This window comes from Magnolia sinica, chromosome 9 (assembly GCF_029962835.1).
Source record: "Magnolia sinica isolate HGM2019 chromosome 9, MsV1, whole genome shotgun sequence".
Taxonomy (NCBI): Eukaryota; Viridiplantae; Streptophyta; class Magnoliopsida; order Magnoliales; family Magnoliaceae; genus Magnolia; species Magnolia sinica.
In genome coordinates this window covers 90,966,397-90,984,353 of record NC_080581.1, presented here as the reverse complement: position 1 = coordinate 90,984,353, position 17,957 = coordinate 90,966,397, and the positions used below count along the sequence as shown (strand labels likewise).

Below are 17,957 nucleotides of genomic sequence, written 5' to 3'. Positions count from 1 at the left end.
AGAGAGTCCACAGCAAGGAAGTTATCTGAGAGTAATGAATGAAAATCCCACAAGGATACAAGCAAGGATTGTTGAAGTTGGGTCGTACGTGTGTGTGCGGTGGAGTGTGTAGTTCCTATATTCACCATTAAAGGCTTTGCGTGTGAATGCCCAAGAAAATTCTCCCACCTATTACCACAAATCACTGTCTTTCCTTTGTGCCCTCCTCTCCTCCTCTCATCCTACAGTTTGGATGAGATAGCCTTTTTCAGCACTTACTGATTAGGAAGAGGATCTTTTAGTTTTGTGTTTTTCTTTTCTTCGCGTCCTCTCTCTCTCTCTCTCTCTCTCTCTATTTATACGGAGTATTTCTACTGTATCCCTCACACCCAATCCTTGAAGATTTTTGGATTCTTGCCTCTTGAAATTCCCTTTTTATACCCTTTTAACATCTATTCAATAAATTTTTTTTTTAAAAAATGACATGGATATATACATATACATGAGTACAGATATATCTATTGAGAGAGAGAGATGGTTTGTATAATGTGCTTATACGTACATAAGCTGCCACTCCTACCACTCCCCTCCCTGTTTTTGGCAGATCATGTCCTGTCAAAGAAACTGCATTCTCAGATGTCCTCTTAAAGCAAGGAATGCCATCTCTCTCTCTCTCTCTCTCTCTCTCTCTCTCCTGCCTGTTTTCTGGGTTTTCAGTGCACAAACATCTCATTCCCCTCCATTTTCTCTTTTGGGTCTCTCGACCAATCTACAACTCCACCTAAACACCTACTGCTACTACTACAACTAGTACTGGTTGAGATGCTCAGCTCATTGAGTTCTCATGAAGAAGAAGAGAATCCAGATCACCACAACCACCCAAATCCCCCACGCGGGTTCGCCTCCTCTCCAGGCAACCACATGCGCCAGTTACTAATCAGCTGCGCCGAGCTCATCTCCCAATCAGACTTCCCAGCAGCTCGCCGTGTAGTCTCCCTCCTCTCCACAACCTCCTCCCCTTATGGAGATTCCACTGATAGATTAATCCACCAATTCTCAAGAGCCCTCTCCATCAGACTTAATCGCCGCCGCACCTTCCACAACCTCATCTCTTCCTCCACCGCTACATCATCCACCTCCACTCCCATTTCCAATCCAACTTCCATTCAATCCTCCTATCTCTCCTTAAACCAAATCACCCCTTTCATCAGATTCAGCCACCTCACAGCCAATCAAGCCATCTTAGATGCCATCGAAGGCCAAAGCTCCATCCACATACTCGATTTCGACACAATGCAAGGAGTGCAATGGCCTCCTCTGATGCAAGCGATCGCTGAGAGATCCCCAAACCCACCCAAGATCCGAATAACTGGAACTGGCCATGATTTTGAGACCCTTCAAAGGACTGGCGAACGCCTTCAGAAATTTGCACAGTCTTTAGGCCTGAATTTCTTCTTCCATCCACTTCAAATCCAAGACGATCCTTCTTCGGCTGCATTTCACCTCCCATCTTCCATCATTCTACTCCCCAATGAGACACTGGCTATCAATTGCGTTCTTTATCTTCACAAGCTTCTCCGGGACGACTCGCGTGACGTTCGGCTCTTCCTCCGCGCCATCAAGGCCATGAACCCTAAAGTGGTGACTGTTGCTGAGAGAGAAGCCAATCACAACCACCCAATTTTCTTGCAGAGATTTATGGAGGCTTTGGAGTATTACACTGCCATGTTCGAGTCCCTTGAAGCAACAGTGCCACCCAACAGCCAGGAGAGGTTGGCTGTAGAGCAGGTCTGGTTTGGGAAGGAGATCAGCAACATAGTTGCGGCGGAGGGAGAAGAAAGGAGGGAGAGGCATGAAAGGTTTGAGAGTTGGGTGGAAATCATGAGGAGCTCCGGCTTCTCGAATGTTCCGCTGAGTCCCTTTGCGTTGTCGCAGGCCAAGCTCCTTCTCAGACTCCATTATCCTTCTGAAGGCTATCAGCTCCAGCTTATGAATGATTCCTTCTTTCTAGGTTGGCAAAACAAGACCCTCTTTTCAGTCTCTTCATGGCAATAAACCCTAGTTCTCTCTCTCTCTCTCTCTCTCTCTCTCTCTCTCTCTCTCTCTCTCTCTCTCTCTCTCTCTCTCGGATTGCTAGGTAAAACCCAGAAAAAAGCAAGTCATGGGCTTCCCAGAAACCCTAACCCTAATTCACCAAACAGACCTTCCCCCCTATCGTCAAGGCACTAAACCCTAGTACTTCTCTTTCTTTATTTCTTTCAGCCCCTATCAGCTTTGAGATTACCAACAAAAACCAACTTAGAGAATGTCATGGGCTCTCCCATAACCCTAATCCTAATTCACCTGACACACCACTTTCCTCTCTCTCTCTCTCTCTCTCTCTCATGAATGCGTGGATCTTGAGGATGTGTACGTTGCATGCAAAATTTTGGAACTAGTAACGGCTATTTTCTCAACCAGCATCACCACCCTTCTCTTCTCCTCACACATCTTCACTTCTTTCAAGCCCGTTTCTGTTGGGAGGAGAAACTGAATGTTCTCTTTTTTTTTTTTTAGCTAGGGTTATTGCGTCATATTCCTCTCTCTTTCTCTCTCTCAATATAGTAAGTCCTTGTAATTCTAAAACAAATCATCTTATGCCTTCCCAAAGGCAACGGCTGTGGTCTTGATTATGTAATTCTCATATTCCAGAATGAACTAAAGCTATTATTATTATTATTATCTCTTTACATTGGGTCGTCTCTCTTTTTCTTTGCTTTATTTCTGTTATTTATGTTAATGGATGCTTCCACTACATTTTAATATATCATTTCAATTGCTCTTTACTTGCCTTTCGGTTGTTACTGTTTGAGTTTTAATAATAATTTATTGTTAGTGATCATCTCTGTTTACCACTATCACTTAAATAACAGAGAGAGCAGACAATGATACTCTGGAAGAATAAAACTATTCATACACATCACAAGGCCACTGCACAGGTGGCGTAATACATGTACATCAATCCAAACCATGCAGTTAGCAGCCCCTGCTGTAGATGAGACACAGTCCCAAAATCAGATTGGATAGACAAGCTAAACTTTCAATTAATAGACATTTGTGTATAGAGTTTGAACTGATGGCATTTTCATAACAACCGTACATTCCGTGGTCACCAATCAAAAAGTTAGAATCACCTCTCCTGGTATGAGTATGGATTGTCATATCAAATCACTCCAACATAAACCGACTTGATTTGGGATGGTAGTGATAATAGTGAGAAGGGGGCTTATTTTCTTGTATGAAAAAGAGGGGGAGCCTCGTCTTTGTAATATTCCTTTGTCTTGTTTCTCTAAGCATGATGTTCTTTCAAGTAGAGAGCTGCATGAGGTGTCTCGTTTTCTGCACCAAATGCCCGTATATGCCTGTGGCTGTCTTTGATACTGCACCCTCTTTCACCTTAATATCTGCCATTTGTCCCCTCAACAAAACCATGAAAGTTCTCCCCACTTGGGGTCTTGGTTGCCCACCTTGCCTGCTCAACATAAATCATTCCTATGGGAATCCATGATGGTTGGGATCTTTCATGTCTCTCCGCTTTCTTGGGGACCCATGTATGGTTTTCCTTGAGGAGCTCTCTCTCTCTCTCTCTCTCTCTCTCTCTCAAAAACTCAAAGTTGGTTTAATCAGAAGTCATGATGCAGGAGGTGGTATTGAAGTTCTTATCTGTCCTTCTACAAAAGAAAAGGAAAGAAATATAGAACTTAAAATCTCTTGCATTCTTCTATCTGCAGTCTCTTCTTCTACATTTTTTAAAAACTAAAGCTTTTTCCAATTCATTCATACATGATATCTGAGGTTTTCTAATTCCACAGCCTGTGGGGACCATACACAGGCGTACGTGTCACAATGTGACATGTGTGAGATCTGATCTTTCCATCAGATGAGGTACTTTGTTTAGATTGTCTGGCATAAAAATAAGGCCACTTCACACCTCAGGTGGGCCACAGAATATCAAAACAAATGAATGGCCAGACATTTTTTTAACCGTCAATTTAACTTGTACATCGTGGCCCACCTTAAGTGTGAACTTGTCTGATATTTTTCAGGCAGAAGGTATAAGTATTATTTCCAACCTTATTGAAAGCCCAGCCCAAACATGTATTTCATACTTGCACCTGTGCTTCCGTGTGGATGTGTATGGATTTGCATGCGTGTGGACTTAACACACCTCATGATATCATATGCCCATGTTACGTTTCAAATGGAATAAGGGTATTCATAAAACTAAAACAATACTAAATCAAAGATTGCTTTAAAGCAAAGCAGCTTTAGATTGGAGGGACCCTACAAAACACTGTAGGAAGTTCTTTAAATCAGAATCTTGTTGTTGTTAGTCGAAGGGCTGTTGTTGTCAATCCAATTTCTCCAGATTGGGGGAATTAACTGGATAATTAAAAGTAAATTGTCAGCTGTCCATATTCCACTGAACACCACATGCTTGTGATAGTCTATTTGGAACCAGCTATTTTTCAGCTATGCTCCATCCATTGTGGTGCCCATGGTGCCAATCTGATGGTCCTAAACATCTGATTGATAGCAATTAAAATCAACAATTAAGATTGGTCGGAGAAACAAAATAGATTCAATTATCATTTTGAAACATTTACTTCATGATAAATCCCACTTTGTATTGCTTATGATTCCAAGATGCATTTTAATTTGATGATGCAAACTATCCAATCTATAATTTGTAAAGAGCAGATGGTTGAAAAAGATGGCCCACATTGAAAGAGTTAGCTAATCCAATTGGTGTGTGTTTTTTTTTTTTTTCCACCATGGCTTGTCCCAAAGGGCGTGAACAAAAGAATAGCCCATATCAATGATTGGTGAAGCCATGTGCCACTTAAAAATATTGGGAACATTACTAACGTCCCTATGAAGGTGAGGACATTAGCATTTCTCTGTACATATACAAATCCCATCTTAATTTTTTAAAAATAAACATTGATTTATAAAGTAGAGAAATGCTCCAGTAATCTCAGAGCACTATAAATGATAGTGCACTTACTCGCATTGGGACACTAAGACACGTCAATTCATTAATCCAGACTGTTGATTAGGTCCAATGGACATTTCATGGCCTACCATGCAAACATCACAACCTATGAAAAATACTAACCATTGATCTATGGCCTTAATATAGTGGTTGAGATTGTTTACACAAAATAGGTCCAATAAACACTGTGATCCATCTATTTGTTAGAGCCATCATGGATTGCTTATCATTCTAAAGAATCACTTTGTTTGGGAATCATAACCATCCAGCTCATGGCTTGGTAAAGGGATAACTATAGAAAATAAGGCCAAATCAAGAATGGATTGAACATTAATCAATGCAATTTTTGCATGGTAGTCCATGAAAGATATAGTATAAACCACATACAAAGATATATACAGGGGTACTATATAACTTAATAAGTGCTTTGAGAGCAGTACTTGAGCATTATCTGTATAAACCACATACAAAGATATATACCGGGGTAGATAAGATGCCATTATACTTGTTTGACTGAAGAAAAATGAGATTTTAGAATAGGATAGGTAGAAAAATGCCATTATATTTTAGCTCCACCTCCACCAATAATGTCAGGACTTCAAGAGGGCATATCTGTTGGGCTGGTATCTCTCTCCTGCCTGGTGATCCTGACACAGACAAGATGGATGGTTGCAACCAAGACAGAAACCCAAAGCACCCCTAGTTAAAGAAAACTACAATGAGTTGGTTGTAGTACACATGCTCCAGAGGAACCGCATTTAATGGCTGGTGGCCACACCACATATTGGCTTGTGTTCTGGTTTTGGATGAGTATGATATCTACACCCATCCCTTTTTCCCATCTTAGTACATTGTTTCAATTCCAAGATGGAAACTAGGTGCATGCAAACCAAAACTGAGGGGTGTAAACAGCTTTGGATGTTATCTGCTTGGTTTTTGATTTGCCAAAAAGCAGCATCTGATTTCTCCCGTCACATGCAATTATTGCAATGATGGATGGGGGGCTAATAAACCTTGATATGTCAAACAGATTCTCCATTTATTACCTTAATCATTGAATGCTGTGAGAGAGATCCTTTTAGGATAATTTGGTGATGTGGGTTCCAATATTTATTGAGGAATAATGATAGTTACACCTCGTGCTTTTGATAAATGCACCCATCCTTTCTACTTTTGGTGCAAGTGTAGCACTAGAAGTATGATACTGCGATACCAAAGTAGACAAATGGCGTGGGAGTAAATGCATGATAGTTCCCTAGTCATTGAAGAGAATATCTACACCTTGTATCTTTCCTTTTCCAGTATATTTTCTTTAACTACATCAGAAGTATCGTATGTATGGATGAGTGTGTGGACGCAGACATACGCTATTGACTTCTAATTACTATTGAAAGAGTTATTTTATTTTATTTTAATTATGGGTGGGGTCTATGAAAGCTAGGGCAGTGAAATTGCCCACGGATTGAAGGGACCATGACCCTTTTGTGGGGCCATCATGATTTAGGTGTTTTATTCACACCATCTATCTGTTTTGCCATCTCATTTTAGGGCATTAGCTCAACATTGTAGCATATCCAAAGCTCAAGTGGACCACACCACAGGAAACAGTGAGAATTTAACGCTTATTATGAAAAATTCTTAGGGCCTGGAAGTTTTGGATCAAGCTTAGGTTTGTATTTTCCCTCCATCTCTGTATGACCTTATGAACAGGTTGCTTGACAAATAAACATGTGGGCCCTAGGAAGGTTTCAACGGTGGACATCATTTTACCCACGGTTTCCTGTGGTGTGGTGCACCATGGGTTCTTGCCCTAAAATGATATGGCAAAATGTATAAAACACATAAATCATGATGGGCCCCACAGTCTTTACACCACATGCAATCCAGTTCCCTTTCATTTGGGTGGCCCATGTGATCAGACCTGTCCTGGCCTTTTAGGCTCCAAAAATCTGATTAATCTGAAACTCATAAAATAGAAGGAATTAACTAGTAATCTGCTTCTTAGTGACTAATGCATTTTACATTTCCAAGTAGAGGGTCCGATCTTTCATTGTTGTGTTTGCATTTCCAGACCTGTTTTGGTGCCTGGTTCTGGTTAGATCGATCCGTCGGTCCCATCCAGGTTCTAAAACAGTACATTAATGTTTGAATTTCAAGCAAACCACCAGCTGGGCCGCGCGTTCATGGCTGTTAGGAGATCATCGTCAGATTGACACACAAGCACCGCAGTCCCCTCTTGAGCTTCCATGTAGGTAAGGCCTACTTGGACTGCATATCAACACATAATCAAAGTAAAACAGCATTATTGGATGATCTCACACCGATTTATGAAAAGCTTTCTCATTAATTCTAACTTGGGTTATTTCTCTTTTGGACCCGTCCATTAGGTATCAACTAATTGACCCATTAGGGCATCATTCTGGTACAATTGTTGTTTTATGTATCAGCTGCATGTACAGTTTCTTAGTGGTAAACTCTGAGGAGTTTCAACAGGAGGTCTTGGGTTTGACACCCATAGGTGGTGAAACCCCACTACTGCGTGTGTGGGAAACAATCATTACACTTGGAATTCTAATACCCTTTTCTCCATTAAGGGCATGTTGGTTCAGTGTACATATAGATAAACAGTAGTAAAAACACAATAATGAATACCAACTGTTTCGCATATAGGCCAACTTTCATCTTAATTTTCAGGCAAAACTCAACCTTGTAAAAGCAAAAGGTCTGTGGGACTTATAATGATTCATATGTTATATCTACGTTGTCTCCTCATAATGATTTATATGTTATATCTACATTGTCCATTCATTTTCTCATATTATTTTAGGACGAGCTAAAAAATAAGACAGATCTAAAATCCAAGAAGACCACACGACATACAACAGTGGGTTCAATGGTAAAAGTCATTATTTGCTTCCTTTGGTATGGTCTACTTGAGCTTTAGATCTGCCTCATTTTTTTTTTAATCTCATGTCCAAAAATGATTTGTCAAAATGAATTAACGGTGCGGATAAAACACACACATCATTGTGGGGTTCACCAAGTTTTGCCACAGGGACATGATAGGGGGTCACTTAAATTGAGTTACCCCTTTGAGACGTCCTTGTTAGGGGAAATATCAAAGTAAATAATTATTATTTATTTATATTGAATTACTAGTAATTACATCTAACTAAACATGCCCTAACTACAAATCTTGGATGAATGCCAAGCTTGCTGTTGGGCCACTTCGACGTAACTTCCGGAGAAGAAATTACCTACAAAAGCAAGTCCATATCAACAATGTTAGTAAATATATTTCAAAAAAATGCCAGTGAGCTTTTTTTATACCTATTTTGCATGAGCGTGGGATCAAGCTTCTCTGGACTTACAACACGAAAATGAGCTTGGCTCTCAAACACCCCTAAGTAAGACCCTTTTCTTATATATTGCTCTATACACTGTTTATCTCAGCTTTTGGCACTAAAAAATAGTAGCATGAGCATGTATTATTGCAACGTGATGGTTACAACACCTAACATGCTTAATGCATACATCATTTTTCCTAGTTTTATGTTTTAAGATGGTACACTCCTGAAATGTGTGATGGTGGAAGATTGCTTTTTCATTGGATGATGTTTTCGTTATTGTGCGGTCGATCCTTTTTTGGGGTGAAAACGGCCCGACTTATATGATTTGTTAGGCTCGTCTCGGCTTCCTTGACCGTGTAATACATTTCTTAAGGGCAGCATATGAATGTGCATTTAAATTAAAGACTGGAGTCACCACTAGCTGATTAAGCTGCGGTGTGTCCACAGTCGGCCAGAATCCGTGCTCCTGCGTTAGGCTGGGGAGTTATGAATTTCCCCGGCTTGAATGACTCCTAGTATATAGTTTGTGATCTGAGTAAGGGTATCGATTACAAGAGAAGAAGGGGTTGGGCACTTTCTATTACTCACACTTATATGCGGTGTCTACTTTAAGGGACGTGTATTTTTTAGAAAATTTGCATATCTGCAAGAAAAGTTAGTTACATGGCCATGCTATGCGTAACCTTATGAGAGGGTTGGGTAGACAGGAAAAAAATAAATAGATCCTAACATTGCTTCACAAAGTCAAAATATAATGGGAGGTAAGCAGAATAAAATAAAGCAATAGAATGTAATTAATGTAGTAAAAGAAAAGAAATAATGATTGCAGAAAAATAAATGTGCGGAATATACAGCGTTCTGAGCTTAATTGAGATGTGAGAAAAAGAAAAGAGAAGTCAAATATATTTTTCTTGAATTAGAAAAGGAATAATCAGACGTCCCTAACCTTAACTCTACTTTGATGTAACAAGATTAGCTTTACTCAATTGAACTGTTGTTGTTGGATGAGGTAGAACCTAGGCGTAGGTGTGATTAATGAAGCAAATCTTAAGTGGCAGGACTTGTTGCAGGAGAAAGGAAGCTAAGGAAAATTTTAAAATAAAATAAAAACACTTTTAGACTAATTCTTCTACCATTTCTACCTCTCCTGAATAGTGGGCAAATGCCTGTTTATATAGGCTTGAAAACCGTTGGTTAATGGGTGGCCGACGAACATTGGATAAAAATTTTACGTGCAGTATCTGTCAAAAACATTCCAGGAGTCAAAATTGTGGCACCAGCTATATGTGGCTGTTCAATAGCCAACGGTCTACTTAGTTCATGGTGGGGTGTCTATACATCTCCGTGATGATCTTAGCTATCAAATATCTCTCACAATAGAAATGTTTTTTATATAAAAAAAAAGATAATTGATCATGTGGTTTGGATCATCCAATTGATGACATTTTTGGGAGATAGGCAATCCTAAAGAAGACCGATCTGCTGGATGGTCTGGATAGGCAAGCACATACGGGTACCGTGCTGGGTGAACATTAACCTAGTTAACCCATGAGTTGGATGTTAGGAAAACCCTAGTAATGGTAGTAATGAGTCAAATGAGGAATGATTCCCAGATAAAAGATCCGGAATTGAGATAATACTTCACCTCCACTGTGATGTGAGTGTTATAACCTTTAGGAACCGTTGATCATCGACCCATCCGACAGTAGAGATGGTTGGAGGGATGGACGACACGCATTTTGTCACAAGTACAACAAATAGTGGAATAGTTTCAATTTTCAAAATGGTGATGGGAAGCATTTTCAAAAAGGTAGAAAAAGACAAGTGTCATTGACCTTGGTTGAAGTTCATGAAAGGCCTCCCATCCCCCAAATACCATCTGGGCACCTATCAAGTCCATGTATGTGTTGTTCCTTCAACAGCTAAGGCGATAGTTTTAAGTTGCGAAGGTATTGTAGGGATTGAAAAGCATAAGGAACAAAAGCAAAAAACAAGTGTCTTTGATGTTATATAGGGACATAAAAGAGGCCCACCAAAATCCAATCCCTGATGGGGTTACCTTATCAATTCATCTTGACGTGTGTGTTGTTCATTCAACAAAGTGCAACATTTTCAGAAGGTGATGGAAAATCATCCAAAAACCAGACAGAAAAACATGCCATTTATCATAGGAAAGAACATGCAATGGCCCACTTCCAATCCCAAAATCCAATATGGGTATCAATCATTTTATTTTATTTTATTTTTCATGTATGTGTTGTTCATTCAAGTAGGGAGAGTAGCTGGTAGGCACTAGTACTTGCAACCTGGTCATTGTCTACAGGAACCGGATTAGCTGTTACCCGGGTAACACCTCAGTGGGTGTTACTCTAACCGTGTGGGGCCTACCTTGACGTATTTGTTATATATCCATGCTGTCTATATGTTTTCCCATATCATTTTAGTATGAGATTCAAAGTCTTAACAACATCCATATCTCAGATGGACCACACCAATAGAAACAGTGACTAAATTCAATTAAAAACTTTTTGTGGGCCAGAGAGTTTTGGATCAAGCTGAAATTATTGTTTTCACTTCATCCATTTATTCTTGACATTATCAAAAGGTTGGATGTAAAATAAACATTACAAAAACGTTATGAGGAGCCCTTTGGGATTTTTAATGGCGAGGCACTCAAACACCACTGTTTCTTGTGGTGTGATCCACCTGAGATTTGGATCTGCTTAAAATATGGGATCACGTCCTAAAATAGGCCTTAAAAACGGATGGACGGCTTGAATGTACAAGAAATCATCAAGGTGGGCCCCACGGTAAGGGTAACACCCACTAAGGTGTCACCCGCGTAACAGCTAATCTGCTCCCCCATCCACAGCTGTGATGTTGGATGGAACCAAACCAATTATGGGGTTTTACAGCAATCGTATCTCATGGACAGAAATATAAATATTTTGATATGGGAAAAGATATATTTTGCACCCTTGGATTTTTAATATATGGACCTTTTCTTCTACTTTTCGTCCTAGAATAGCACCACAAGATCATTAGCTCATACAATAGTAGAAGAATGGGTTGTATGATTTAAAAGAAAGGGTGCAAAAATCAGTTCCTTTTGATTCGAGAAATGAAGTTGTCCTTTGCAAGCGAAAGCGGAAACATCAAAGGAAAAGAGGGTGTACACATTAAAATGTGGGTGTAAATATCAATACCCTTTTGAGAAATTATAGCATAATCCAAAAGAGTATGTTTAGTAATACTCTAACACCCACCTTACACATTCCATACATGTCAATCTGACCATCCAACTCATGGGTTCTAGTAAAGATGGGATGATTAGAAAAGAACATTGGTCAGTTCATCTTATCCATCCCATCAGTCCCCACAATATGAACAGTAGAAAAGAAAAGTAGTTAATGGTCCAAATTCAGTAGGCATCAAGATTAAACAGTCAGATTTCTTCCATGAGTTTCCCTTCTGGGCTACTCTCCAAATCTAGTGGGACCCATATTTCAAACATCAAGATTGACTTGCATTTACATGAGTATGATCCTCCATACACTACTAGAGTAAGATGTGTTATGTTATTATAGGCACGTAAACACATGAAATGGTGCTGAGGAGCCTGGGTAGACTCTTTTTTAGCGAAAGAAAGAAACTTATTCTTGCACGTACGTAGAAATGGTGCATGAGATAACTATCTATCATGCATTGTCTAAAAGAAGAGGGGCCTCTCTCTCTCTCTCATTTATGAATATGAAGGACAGGAGGATGAATGGTGGGGGATGGATAAAGTCTAGCTATAACACACGTACACACGTGTCTAGGTGGGGTGCAGGAAAGAGAGATGAAAAGGGCGGAGTATGGAAAGGTGGATGGGGCCGTGCAAGAGAAGTAAATGAAAAGCAGTCAGTGTATTTATTTTAGTGCACATGCTCGCTCGTACCATCAGATACCAATCCAACCTAAATGATTTAGAGAGAGATAGAGCCTGAGACAGAGAGAGAGAGAGAGAGAGAGAGAGCAGCATTCCTACAGTTTTCTTGAAAGAGAGGAACCGTCCATTCATTGAAGATGTGTCTGAGAGAGAGAGAGAGAGAGAGAGAGAGAGAGGGAGATAGAGAGAGGGTTTGGTGCTTTGCGTGCAACAGGAGAGAGGCTGAGAATCCATGCGTGCAATACAAGTTAAAACGGTCCCAAAAGATATATAAGATGATGTTTATGTCATGTCAATTGCAGGCTAATCCCACACTCCAAGAATCCAACTCCCAATGATCATGCGCCCGCACGTGGCGTACTGGCACATGTGTGTGATTTCTTGGGCGTTCATAGCTCAGATTCTAAAACTGGACGGGACAGGCCCACTTACCAGGTGGCACGCATGTGGGAAGAAATGAACGGTTGGGAATGATAACGTGCGTCGCTGGGGTGACTTTGTGGGAAGCGGATTGGCTGGTGTACCTCACATCAGCTGTATAGCTGGTGTATTAACGTTAGCAAATTCCGTGGGTCTGACCATGAGGTATGTGTTATATCCAAACCGTCCATCCATTTGGAGAGATTGTTTTAAGGCTTGATACGAAAAATAAGATAGATCTAACTACCAAGTGGACCACACTGCAAAAAGCAGTGGGGGATTAAATGTCTACCATTGAAACCCTTTTTGGGGTCACAGAAGTTTTGGATCAATATGAAATTTATTTTTCCTCTTCATTCAGGTCTTTGTGACCTTATGAACAGATTGGATGGAAAATAAACGTTATGGTGGGCCCTACGAATTATTTAACGGTGAAAATCATTATGTCCGCTGCTATTTGTGGTGTGGTCCAGATTATTTTTGGATATGATTCATTTTTTAATAATGTATTAAAATGATCTCTAAAAATAGATAAACGGTGTAGATATAATAAATACATGGGCCCATGTTACTTTGATCTCCTTTTAGCCGTTCTTACAAATCGGAGCTTGAGTGCTCGTCTTCGCACGACACGTACCAGCTATATAGCTGGTGTGTGGTACACCAGCCAATCTGCGCTTCCGACTTTGTAGGCATCTGGAATTTGCATTGCTCTACGTAAACTCCTCTGGCTCTCTGAAGACAATGGAACGAGGCCCACAAGTGACTAATCTGTACCGTTCACCAAATCTCATGATATGTGGCCACCATTTGTTGATCTCACACGTGTATAATAATGGTCACATTTAGGCCTGTTTGCATTGAAAGAAAACTAATAGCCCGTTGGATTTTCCATGATACATGTAAATCATGGTAGATAAGTAATTATTATTTTTTCACCTTGTTTGAAAATACGAGAGTAATTTCATCTTGAAATTCGAAACAAAAGTGTTGACTTAAATATGTGGATCTCACTGTAATGTATATGATATATCCGCACCGCCGATCTATTTTATGAGAAGATTTTGGAGCATAACCAAAAAATGAGATAGATCCAACACTTAAATGGCCCACACGAAAGGAAACAGTGGCCTTAATTCGTCCACCATTAAAAGTTATTTTTTTCATTGGGCCCACATTGATGTTTTTTTCATCATTTAACTCATTCATAGGGTCACAAAGACATGGATAAGGGGAAAACACAAATATCAGCTTGATCCAAAACTTTTAAGAGCCCAAGAAGTTTTGAATGGTAGGTGTTCGATTCCTGTTGTTTCTTGTGGTGTGGTCCACTTGAGCTTTAAATCTGCCTCTTTTTTTTGCTCATGCCATAAATTCAGCTGGTATAACAAATGAGCGGTGTAGATAAGTAACATACATCTCAATGGGCCCTACATTGATGTTGAAAATTTCTTGATTTAAGTGTTAAAAAAGTAAGTTATCACATTTGCATCAGGAAAGATGTGGTAATTGCGTAGGTAAATAATTATTACCCATTTACATGGTAATTACACTTGAGCCGAAAAATTAAACAGGCCCTAATAGTTTCTTTGGATTCAAGAAAAGGAAAGAAAATTACATTATTTCTCCTGTGAACTCACTTTTGGCTGTTTTTGGATAATTTTATTTGTTAGAATTTGTAGAAACATAATTTCTCAATTTTTATCTTTGTTGGGTAGTACACAAATTTATCTTCTGACCTACACCTTAAGAAAGATATCTTCCACTGGGGAAGAGAAACGGATAAATCAAAGCTTCTTCCTAAATGTGCTAACATCTATCTTCAAATGCCTCACATATACCATATGTTTCAAATGATCCATTGTCTTTTTTTGGTTATGCCTAGACATATGCCATACGTGATGCCATATGTGCCGCCATCCATCTTGTCATGTGCGCTAATCTATCACACGTGCCATGCATGTACCGTGTGTCATCATCCATCTTCAATCACTCCAAGTATGTCATATTTTCCAATAGTGATAATATGCACAAGCGCTTCCATCTAGTTTCAAGTGTCACATATGTCACCATACAACTTCAAGTCCCACACATATACCGTGTGTATGGGTATGGCTAGTCAACTTCAAGTGCTCACATATATGTGCCTTGTATACCACACGTACAACCATACAATTTCAAATATTCTGCGTGCTAATCTGGCCCATGACAGTGAGTATCTAGATATTTTTCAACAATTTTTATTTTGTTTTATGAACAAACAAATTTGAAAATAGATACTATATATATATATATATATATATATATATATCTTGGTGAAAAAAATATAAGAAAACAATTGTTCCTTTTTCACAGTTTTTTGAAAATAAAATTTGCTAAGATTACTTTCTTATGCTTTCCATGATTTAAGAGAGTTTTAAGGGAACGTAAGGAAAATAAAAATATAACATAAGTAGTAAATTGACATTGGCCCTATAGGACGGATATTCTTTGTATTTGTTTGTTTTACTAAAGAAAGATATTGAAAAAAAAAAAATTTCTTTCAGTAAAAATTGTTTCAATTACATTCCCATAAAGACAATTTTTTTTTCTTTTAAAAATTGTGATTTAAAACGTCACATCCAGGCAAATTATTTTTCATCCATTTGAGTTTTTTTTTTTAAAAAAAAAATGTTGCACTCCTTATCAATGAGAGAAAGCAAATACAAACACTTTACATTTGTTGCTTCCAAAGTAGGTACAATGTCTAATCATTGTAAACAATTTGTATTCCCCAATTTTTATTCTATCCAAACAAAACCTAACTCTATCATGCGCTAACTCTATTATGTTCTTATTGCAAACCCAAAGAATGACACACGCATGTGAAAGAACCGCACGTACTTGTGTGAAAAATTTGTGATACACTATAACTTGTGACAAAGGGCCAATGAATGAATAGTTAAGGAAAGAGAGAAGGAAAGTGTAAGAGAAGAATGAACTCTTATATTATAAGAACTCTTTTTCTTGTTCAATAATATGATATTGTACTCTTTACACTATGCTAAACATAATAGGAGTTACAATCCACTCTTCCAGTAGAATCCAAGGTGAGACTAATTGAATATAAGGCAAAGTATTTAACTAAAACCCAATGAATCTGAAGATAAGGAGCCTCACTTGGACCTATTAGATTAACAATAATCCTTAATGCTCTTATCTTTTGTTGATCTTGCATGTCTAGCTGACAAACAACATTCCTCCTTGAGATTTTAAGGCAATCACACTACTAACAGTCTTTTATGTTTATTGTGTCTCTCTTAAAGAGGACTTCAACGCCATACTAATTGTATTTGTGCAAACTATTACCCCTCACATACCTGACCCCTCAAATGCCGTGCTAGAGTTTTGAGATAAGTTTGCTTGTTCTTTATTGTGAATAACTTAACAAAGTATCGCACACTTTTCATTTTCACTTTTGAAACGCCCACTTCTCCTTCTACACAGGATCTACAAGAGATCTGTGCTGGACCCACTTATAGCCTTCAATAATTCCAACCTTTTAGGTATGACTCTATTAATGACTTGCACAGGTCATAGTTGAAGTCTGATTATTTTCTCCAAAACAAGAAAACACCATATCCTACCATCTTTTCCTAAACCAAAGTTGATCAATTTCTTGAGTGCTTAAGTAATTATATTTATGAGTGTGATTTGATCTAAAACACTATTACCAATATAAATTAACTTAGATGATCATGCGTGAGTTTAGTTCAATGAACCAATCACTACACAAGATATTTGCTCGGTTACCCCGATCTTAGCACTTAGATAAATCTTGTTTGTCAATAATCTTGAACGAATCAATCAAATATTGATTAATACATAATCGATGGAACACTTTGAAAATGGTGTTTCTGTTCAGAAACAAAATGTTCTAGATATTCCTATAAATTTGTGCTTGATTAATGCATAATTGATCAAACATTACTTGAAAATGGTGTTTCTATTCATAAACGAAATCTTCCAAATGTTCCTGAAAATTTGTGCTCCCATTAGCATCAGGATCCCAATTCATAGATGACCAAATTAGTACTAAGTTACCATGATCAAAGCTAGTGGCTATGATACCACTTGTAACTTTTATGCAACTGATTAATCAAACATGTCAGATTGTAACACATTCGTAAATATTTATTAGACATCACAATATTTATTAGACAGATTGTAACACCTTCATAAATAACAGAAGTTAAATAGTGATCACTACGTTACGTGAAAATGCAAAAAAAAATAATAATAAAATAAAATAAAATTATGACTATCAAATTTGACAGTCAAAGGCTATTGAATAATTTGTAAGTTATTCGATGGGCAAGGGCCATCGATTTATTTTGATTTGGGGATAAACAAAAAGTTTCTGAGCGCTTAAACCCTAATCTCTCTCTCTCTCTCTCTCTCTCTCTCTCTCTCTCTCTCTCTCATTAAGCCCCTCTCCCATAATTTCCTTTTTATTTTTAAACGGTGGGTCCCTTTTTGAATATGGATGGACAATGTGATATGGCACATAAAACAATGTGGACCCAGGGTGGTCCGGATGGTGGGCCCTACTGTTCCCAACAATGGGGCTCCCCTGAAATGTCAAAATGGGTGGATGATGTGGATATAGAATAAATGTAATGAGGTGGGCCCCACTGTCTAGTAATCACAGTGGGTCCCACTGACATGGTGGGCCCACCCAAAAAAAAGCTGGAAAAACTGGTGGACGATTGGATAAAATTCATCTACCTTGTTGGACTGCCCATTAAGGTTTCAACTGTGGATGTCAACCCCACTGATCTTTGAAGCAATTTCTTAAGTTTTTTTTTTTTCCTTCACTCAATAAAACAGACTCAAACTAGTTACATTTGTAATGAAAGAGTTGGTTTGAGACTGCCATGTACTAATTATATACATAAATGATAATTTATCTTTAGCTAATGATGAATAGATTATGTTAATTATGAGAAATAGAAGTATGTAACAAATTAAATAAATGTTAGCTACTATAATTATATACATAAATGATAATATAGTCTTTAGCGCAAATGATGAATAGATTACGTTAATTATGAGACATAGAAGTATGGGACAAAATAAATGCTAATTACTATAATTGTATGCATAAATGATAATTGGCGTTTAGCTAATGATGAATATATGATGTTAATTATGAGTCTTAGAAGCTCGGGACAATATAAATTTTAACAATTATACAAAAAAA

The 17,957-nt window shown here is 38.3% G+C and overlaps 1 protein-coding gene across 1 annotated transcript; it reads left to right on the top strand.

The window, feature by feature from the left end:
- Nucleotides 1-628: 628 nt before the first annotated feature.
- LOC131256540 (scarecrow-like protein 18) lies at nucleotides 629-2,804 on the top strand. Its single transcript, XM_058257394.1, has one exon. The coding sequence runs from the start codon at nucleotides 802-804 to the stop codon at nucleotides 2,032-2,034; it is 1,233 nt and encodes a 410-aa protein (XP_058113377.1). The 5' UTR covers nucleotides 629-801; the 3' UTR covers nucleotides 2,035-2,804.
- Nucleotides 2,805-17,957: the final 15,153 nt, after the last annotated feature.